This window comes from Chanos chanos, chromosome 4, assembly GCF_902362185.1.
Source record: "Chanos chanos chromosome 4, fChaCha1.1, whole genome shotgun sequence".
In the NCBI taxonomy this organism is placed as follows: domain Eukaryota; kingdom Metazoa; phylum Chordata; class Actinopteri; order Gonorynchiformes; family Chanidae; genus Chanos; species Chanos chanos.
In genome coordinates, this window is record NC_044498.1 from 9,728,666 (window position 1) to 9,738,060 (window position 9,395).

The 9,395-nt window shown below is 39.9% G+C and overlaps 2 protein-coding genes across 2 annotated transcripts; both read right to left on the minus strand.

Moving 5' to 3' along the window:
* Positions 1-1,525: 1,525 nt before the first annotated feature.
* Positions 1,526-2,059, minus strand: grem1a (gremlin 1a, DAN family BMP antagonist). Its single transcript, XM_030770501.1, has one exon. It carries the CDS (start codon positions 2,057-2,059, stop codon positions 1,526-1,528), a length of 534 nt encoding a protein of 177 aa, XP_030626361.1.
* A 915-nt stretch (positions 2,060-2,974) lies between these two features.
* On the minus strand, positions 2,975-5,447 carry scg5 (secretogranin V). The gene is made up of 5 exons (XM_030770500.1): positions 5,225-5,447; positions 4,470-4,619; positions 3,964-4,076; positions 3,549-3,602; positions 2,975-3,085 (listed from the first exon to the last, which is right to left on the minus strand). Exons 1-5 carry the CDS (start codon positions 5,445-5,447, stop codon positions 2,975-2,977), a joined length of 651 nt encoding a protein of 216 aa, XP_030626360.1.
* Positions 5,448-9,395: the final 3,948 nt, after the last annotated feature.

Sequence of the window (9,395 nt, forward strand, 5' to 3'; positions counted from 1 at the left end):
GAGACAGAGTGAACCAATGAACAGAGGAGGGATTAGGAAAGACTACTCTGAATTTTCCTCTTGTTACACTGAGCCTCTTTGGGGCTCCGACATAGGCACATGCAGGGTATCAGCATGTACGACGCTACCTTCACCTTCAACCACTGGCCTCCATCTCAGTGCTTGACCATTAGTGAATGAAAAGACTAACTGACCATTCAAACACGTGCCAAGGACAAGCACCAACCCCCACCCCTCAATCCCTTCCTGTCCTTCAGTGTAGGCTGAAAGGGTCTGATTTGGGTTAAAAACAGTATGATAAGACACACGCTGCTGTAGATATGAAATGGTTGCATTGAGAATCATTATTATTTGGCATTATTGGAGCTTATATACAAATGCTGCAATTAACAGACCAGGGTGTTTTTTGTGTGCAGGGGTGTCTATTGCCCAGACCTGGGCTTCTTAAGGTCAGCGCAAGACTGATGCTTTGGTGCTTATGCAAAAAGACACATTTTATTTTGTATAAGGAAAAATATATTTTATTTTTGAAGGAATACTTCAGTCAATTTACAGGTAATTGTGGACTATGACACAGCCAAGAAATTAACTTCAGAGTGTGATTTTCTTATAAATATCACCTATTTATGCATCCATTTTTGCATTTTCAACTCTGTTATTCAATCCAAGCCCAACCTTTTTTTACTGTTACTCAATTCACATACTGATGTGGAAAGTCATTTTGAAAATGCTTTATTTTGTAATAAATATTTACAATAATAGCATAGCTTTGACTGGAATAAGACTAGATTTCACATTTTCAGAGATGAAGACATATCTGTGATTAAATAATGTAAATTCTCTGTATATTCAAATTGTTTCTGTAAATTAAAGGCAGACTTGGCTTTCAAAATATCAATGTCCATCTTCCTTAAAACACTCTCACACAGAACATAAAGTGACATTCTTGTCCACGAGCAAAATAATGATGTATCCAAAAAGTATGGAGAGTTTACTCCAATAAAATAGACGGTATTTACATTTATACATGTACAAATATTGTAAATGCTGCTATGAAAAAGATTATTTCGCATTTTTATATTGGATTACTGACAGGCATAGAAATGTTCATTATTGTGCAAATGTTTTTCCACACAGTGGAAAATAGAGATAAGGTTTTAAAATCAGACTTTCAGGTTATAAAACTAAAACAGAAGCCATAAGATAAAAAAAAAGAAGTCCAAAGACAACATATTTTTTGACTCTCCGTTCCCATGCCGTTCGCGAAGAAGAAGATCAAGATTTACATTTAAAAAATGAGAACTTGGACCTTAATCGTACGTGACGTTGCGTGCACTGGCAAAAAGTACTGCTTTGCAAAGCCATGGATCGTCCAGTTTTTGTGTTTGTGGCGATTTAAATGAAAATATGAGTGGTGCACATTTAGACCTTTGGTTAGTCATCAAGACGCTATTCACGGATCTTACACAGAAACTTGCTGCACCATTTCTAAAAGAATATTGTTTAAAAATGATCAAATTCCGTCCTAATCCAAATCTACTGACGTGCAGCGACACTGCTTCACGCGCTGGACACGTTTCTTTTTGGTATTTGGTATTTTCCCTGGGCAGAACAGAGTGTAGGTGATGGTTGTGAAAGTTTTTGGCTTGCAGGTGGAACACGACTGAAAAGCACTGGCCTCCTGATAGACGTGCCGTGGAATGTAAAAAGAATTGCACTGTCCATAACAAAAGTTATTGATTATTGTGCGACTCCGACACCCTTCCTCGTGAATGGTCTGTTTAAGCGGCTGCGTCTTGCACCAATCAGTTTTCATGTAGCGGCGCTCCGTCACATGCAAGGCTTCTAGGCTCGAATCCAGCACTTCCTCAGCGGCCGCAGGCGGCCCAATTCCCCTGAAATTGGCCTGTGGTGTCTGCGGTGACAGTTCCGACTGGTTGGGATTGTATTTGTTGGGATAAGGAATGGCGCCTTGAAATCCCACGGTCCCTCTACCCCTCACTGGACTGCAGAGAAGCCACAAAACCACAACAGCGGCAGCCGATGCGTCTTTCGTCATCTTCTGACAGAGAAAAGAAACTGTTAACTATTGGGTTACAGTAATTATTAGAAAGTAGTCTCCACATTTGAAAAAGTCCAGTTTCTATGCACAGTCGCAAGGCATGTTTTTTCATAAATACATTTTCTTAAGCAAGACGCATAGAAATGAAACTAAGATCATTGAAAATGTCGCGCCACGTAAACTCTGCAGCGCCATTCAAAGATATTATCCCATTCTAATCATCTGAACTGCTCTCCATAGTAAGATAATAAAGAATCCATATTCAGGATGCGTGAGCGATTTATGTTTTTTTAATTATAATTCCAGCACAGTTCTTGAAACTATCCCCGTATGCCTTACTAACCAGTTAAACGCGTGCATACACTCACCTCCAACAAATTCTTGGTAGCTTCTCTCAGAGTCGACAGTAAAGAAGACTGATGTGTTGTTTTTTAGTGGGAAATATCAGACTGTAACAGATTAGGCTCGATATGGAATCCAGCGTTCAGTGTCAAGTTCGGAGTCAGAGACAAAATAAATCATAGCATGTCGGCGCGCTGACATTTAAATAGGTTGGCAAAATGCTGGATTATGTCCACGCCCCCTTCTCGCTCTCCGGGCACATCTGAGAGTACGTGGGAGGGAGACGTGGATTAAGAATCCATATACAAATTTATTAAAAACTCAAGGCACAAGATTAGTGCACACAAAAGGACATTTTATTTTACCAGTTATCTTACACTTCTTACATTTCTGCAGTTTTGCCCGAAAGAAAAAAAACCGTTTCATTTAGTGCTCCTGATTCCTTGCCCACCAAATATGTGAGAGAATTTTGTGATACTGTCCAGTAAAACTATGTGTAATTTTAAAAATTGACTTTGCTTAGTTGATATTTTAATACTTTAATATTCCACCAGTGTAATAACATTGATTTCAGGTCTTGATGCTGCTGGCAGCAGTGGTCTCTTCCTCAGAGAAATGTGGCACCGATTTTTTGGCGACAACATTGTCTAGTCGCTGTCCCATCAGATATGGATTGGTACTCTGAAACAAAGGCAAGGAGACAACATTCTTTAAACGGACGTTTGTTTTAGATTACCAAGATTAAGACATTATTAACTGGATCAAACTTTGAGCCGTTCTGTTGTGGGTATTTGTATTAGGTTATCACTGATTTAAAGCATTTTGTGCTTATAATGTCATCACCTCAAAATGAACCCTTATCTCCCCAACTTTCTATTTGTGCTTTAAATTTTTATAGAACACGCCACTGGACTTTACATATTACTTTCTGCAGGTAAGACACACTAAAACTTGTATTGAAGATTCACCAGTAGAGGATTCACAGTCTAGGATTCAGCCCTTACACAAAAGAACTCAAGAGTTGCCAGTCCTATTCCTCGTTCAACACTAAAACATATATTCTTGCAGCTGAACAATCTTTTAAAAAAAAAAATGTACAAATTTTTCCACGTTAAGGAATTACATCTGAGGTTTTCATACATACCCTTTTCCTTCTCTTTGGTCCACCCTTCAGCTTTTCATACAACAGCTCCTTATTCTAAGAGAGAATCAAGAGAAAAATCATGAGAAACAGCTCCCTCTTTGCACCGTTGTGCTTACTTCATTCATTCCTACACAAAATTAGGTGACAGGAGTCGTCCTAACTGGATTTCCCTTCACTGATTTGTATACCTATACATATATTTATTTAAGGCTGATTTCTGCACTTGTGTTAGTTATGTCACCATCCCTCCGTAAGAATTAGTGGCACGGATTGTCTTTTTCATATGTTTTTCATATGTCTTTTCATATATCTTTAATGTGTCTCGGTACAGTGAAGGTGCATGTGTTTTGCATATGCCTGGGCAGAGAGAGTTCCATTAAATTCTGTGTGTCCAGCCAGAGGGTCCTGAACTCACCCACTTGGCCAGTGTGGGGTAGTCATGCTCTGGGTCAAAGAGGTGCTGATGTTTCTGGAATTCACGGCTGAACTCTGCTGTGTCTGGAGCATTCTCCAGGCATCCCTCTGCAGCTACAACACACAAACACACACACACACACAGTTATTTTACAGCTGAACACACAGTGCTGTCATGTATGACACCCAAATATCACACAGACATTGACAGACAATACTATGCAGAGTATAGTGTAGCACTGTACAGTATAGTACAGGTGACCACAGTCTAGTCTAGCATAGTATTGCACTATAATACAGAGAAGACTGAGTTAGGGAAAAAGAGAAATCAGGAATAAAACAAACAGTGTTTTGTCTGGAGTACGTCATCTCTTCACAAGCCAGGTTGTTATTAATCCATAAAAAGTCTTGGCCTGTGTCATGTTTGTTCCAGTGGAGCTCAAACAAGGGAGAAGAGGAAGAAACACACTGATCTTGTGTTGCCCTCTCCCACTCTCTCTTACATACCTGTCTTTCCTAAAGGACAGGGGTTGGGTGGGTCAGGGTAGCCATGGTCCTCACTGAAGTCTTTGGGGATGTTGTCACCAGTTAACTCTGCCACAATGTTGGGGATGTTACCATATGGTCCCAGGTGCTGAAGTCCCTCATGAGCACCCCCTAGGAGATAATTATCATATTACAATGCAGTACAGGAATTACACATAAAAACACAACTAAACCGTGTACTAATCACAACAGTAAACTGTAATGATGGACTAAGAGATAAATAATTATATAAGCCATCATCATCATCATCATCATCATCCAGAGAAGAAAACGAAGCATATATTTTTATGAGTGTTTGTATAACAAAACTAATCTGAGACATTGGATTGACATATGCCTAATATACCACATATTTTATATATATATATATATATATATATATATATATATATATATATATATATATATATATATAATGTGTGTGTGTGTGTGTGTGTGTGTATACGCAATAAGTCAGAGTAAGTCAGATGAGAGCAGTTATTGTATTGCAAATCATATCACAGTCATCAGAGAATGAACACATTACAATTAATATTCAATTATATCCAAAAGAACTGGACCTAATCTGTCAAACAAAATCTCTGACAGTATTCACATCACAAATACAGACCGCTAACTGGTCGCAGGTGGCCACTGTCGCTTCATTTCCATAAAAACGTACCTGTGTCGTTGATGTGATGAAGGTGCATGTGGTATTTGTGTTATTTTTGTCTTACCTTGGATGTTCAGAGGACCCACTATGTTGGTGGCCTGGTGAGATGGATATTCCACCCTTGGGCGAGCGATGCCTAGCTGTTCCATCACACCGTGCAGCAGCCGCTGGAGGTCAGCCTCGGAAACTTGATCAGCCGTGCGGGTGCTCCGACCGGACACGACGGCCGTCACACTCACCAATACGCTCAAGAGAGCCGTGTGCGTTAATCGGGTAGATGAACCCATGACTAACGCTAAATGCAGATAAAATGTGGATTAATGAAAAAGAGAGATGGTATTTCCTTAATGACACGATACGTGTACTGTGATCCCAGATGGCAGATGGTGTATTATATAACAGGGCATGCTAGGGTGTTTTGATTGTCTGAATCATTCAGATAATCGACAAAAAAGACCAAATTTAAACGTTTGCAGTTTAGCACAGTAAGTAGCCAGTAATGTCATTTTTGCTCTTTTTCTCTGCCCTGTGTGGCTCACAGGCCGTTACTGATCGAGAATTCAAAACACAAGGTCAAGAAAAACGGAAGGTTTATTTAAATGTACAAATTGCTGAACGGAACGACCATTAACGACTCTCATCAATTTAAACAGCGAAAGATTAAATGTTGCGTTGTTTTGAGGTGAGACTGGTTTTTATCCCCACATGCACCTACGTCATTAGCCAGCCAACGCGCTGAACGGTGAACAACGCAGACCATCGACAAAACGGGGAAAATGCAGCCTGTCTTTTCCACCAAACTACACCTTATGACAAAGTCTATTCTAATATGATTCAGACTGCGTTTATGGCGAATAACAGAACTGTTGGCGGTTTGAAAATATATAGTTTAGCTTACCGTGTAATGTGGTTTCAGCAGGAAGAGAATCACAGCCTCAGCAACACACTACCGTGCAGCTTCACGGTTCATTAACGCTGTTGCCAAGCACCTCGAAGAAGCGTTTCTCTACCGTTATGACTGGTTCACCGTGCAAATGTCTTCATTTTCAGATGCTAAGGTCTGCTTTAATTTGTTCTGTCATTTCTCAAGACCCATTCTCCCTGAAGGGCGTTTTAAATTATGAAATTCTATAGAGTTTTCAAATTCTTTATTTTTCCCGAGATAATTGTCAAAATCTGTAACATTTGGGATGTTAAATGAAATGGATAAGAAATAAAGAAATTAAAACAAGCCACCACGGAATCAAATTTTGACATCTTTTGCTGCAGGCTTTTTTTAAAAATCTAAGATATGACCGAATTCAAACAGACACTTAAAACGGTACTCTTACGTAATTCTATAAAGATCCTGTACAGTGATTATTTAAAGTGCTCACGCAACCTACAAAATGGGTATGCTTTCACAATTCTATAAAACTTTTCTTTTGCATTTCTGTTTAATATGGAACTGGGACATCTGCAACAATCTCTTTACACTTAAATTCAATGTCTTAACATCTGAGCATCTGTAGATTCCAGCCAGAAAACAGACTTGGAAACTTTTCAGATTTGATTTTTGAATTTTCCTTTTTGCGTTTTCTCAGCTGATATATGTTCTACAGGCCGTTAAAAAGCTATTTTCGTGAACTTTTTCGTTTCTCCAAGCAAGAGTTGATCCTTTGTACACATTTCCACACTGGAGTACGCTGAAATTTGAGAGAAGATCCAGTCACCTCAGGCGCTTTTTCACTGACTAGTGGGAGCTTGTCAAAAATTTTAACACGATCCAGTACTCCAACTCTGCAGACTTTGGGTAAGTTTGGTGTGCAGATCTGTTGAGACCAACATTCTTCTGACTCAACCAATCCTACTTTATCATTCTCCTGGTTCAGAAGTGAACCCTGCTCTGTGGATGTTGGAAGATACCGCAATGGTGTTGTCTCTCTGCTTAGAGTACTTGAATCAGTAGTTACATTACTTCTGTTATCAGGCACCTTCAGCAACTGACAATGAGTTAAATGCTTGGCCTTTGTGTACATAGCATGATTTGACTCTTTGCTTTTAAACTGTGTATTACATCCTTCTTGTACAAAAGGAGACTTTTCCAAAGCTGAATCCCAGACCCTTGAATTCAAAAGAGAAATTGCCAGGTTTGGACCAACAAGGTCAACCGTCTTTGTCCTGGACGAGGAAAAATTAGACCCCTTTTTAGGAAAGGCAAACTCATCTCTAACAAACATGTCCTCACTTTCTTTGTCACAGGCTGATAAATTATAATGTCCTCCCAGCCCTGTGGGGGCGCTGGTGTCTATGGTGGCGTGTGTATCATTTTTCAACCCACTGGAGGCATGGTCAGTACTGCACACAGGGGGAGCAATGTCAGTGTTGTTAATAGTGCTTTGATCATCAATACTGCTTGTGCTCGAAGCGCAGCAAAGACTCTTCAGAAGGTTTCTGATAACAGGCGGTTTGTTTGGGGCCACATCTGGTTTGGGAAGATGGTTGCTCTTTAGGCTCAAGCCAACAGGGGTATCCTGGTACGAGTTGGTTGAACACGTGGAATTTGTGGTCTGTAGAGGACATTTGTCTGATGGACTTGATGAAAAACAGCCAATCTTTTCACTCACAAACCTTAAAGGATGAAATTAGGTTAGGAATGGCAGTTGGACCTCAGACCGGCTCTTACCAGATTGAGCCTACCTTTTTATATTTTTATATACAGAGCTTCCTCCTCTGCCTGGTTTCCTTAGATGTCTGTCCAAGAGTGCTGAGGAAGTTGGGTCTTGATGATCTGGAGTCAAAACGAGTAGTACATTATCAACAGGTAGATATCCAAAAATTCAGTTAAAGAATGTATTTTGATATATATTTACTTATGCAGCCATGGCGAAACCGAACTGGCAGCATTCCCAGGCTTCTTCTCAAGGATTTTTGTTTCTTGTGGTGGAATCCACCACCAAAATCATCCTTAAACTGGCTTCTCCTTTTAGAATCTGGAGTCTTTGGGGTTGTGAATGAGAACACTGTGGAAAAAAAAAGTTTTGATATAACAGATATTAATAAATGGAAGGGCTAGCTTTTTGCAAAGCAGCATCATTGTTCAATCACTGGCCAACCTCGTACACTGCGGCGTCCTTTCCTCGTTGGTTCAGTGTCTGAATCCATTCCATTTAAGTGGGAACCCAGAGGAACTTGGATATTCTCCATCAGGCATTGGGGAACCACACCTAATAGCACAGCAGGACTTAATTTCAGTTCTTTATTGCTGCAATTCACTTAATCCTAGTGATCCAATCCAAAACAAACCACCACTGTCCTCCTCCAGACCATTATTGCACATTAGAAAGGACAACAAGAATCAGTAACAACTTGAAACAACTGCTATCCTCTAAATGTAGTTTTCATAGCTCCTTTTTCAGTATTGACTTGTAAAAGCGTATACAAAATACATTTGGAACATTGGCCCAAATACAGTGTGAGATCAGTGATTAGAATTTAGAATGCCAAAGAAATGAATCTAGTCAATTCACAGGTTAGATTTCATGCAAATAAGAAGTAGAGGGCCCATGTGGCAATTTGTGAATTTTCTGGAAGAACATTTTAAGTTGCAAGTTGAGGAGTTGCTTAATTACCAAATGAGTGAGCATTTTTGATGAAGTAACAAATCCCAGCAACCAGGAATTTGTTTTCTTGAGCACTGTTTGTGTGAAACAGGTTTGGGGTGAAGATTACGGCCAGATTATAGCTGTCCATTTTGTTCTCAGAGGACCTAGAAAACATAAACAACATTTATATAAGATATGACTCGAATTTCAAGACGAATGAACAGATGAGATCACGCAACATTTAAAAAAAAAAAAACATGAATTTATGATACCATTGAAAGGGTCTATGCAAAGACAGCCACCTACCTGAGTGAGACTATGTTGAGGAAGTTGAAGAAAAATCGAAGGGTTGTGGAGTTTCTCTCAGGCAGCAGACATGACAGTAGCTGGGTGACTGAGGTCCTTTCTTCCTCACTTGGCAGTGTTTGGGCCCTGGTGAATGTCTGATGTAAATCCTTTGGGAAGACTGGGCTTGGCAGCTCTCGAAAGAAGAGTTTTACAAGACTTGCTATGTCACAAGGGAAGACTGTAGACAAACAGTCACCTCCCTGATCCAGCCTGGCCTAAGACAGAAGTCAGATGCCGAGTGTAGCTTTCTGCCAATTGACAGGCTCGCTCATTTTTGGGTTTGATATCAAAACAGTAATTTGT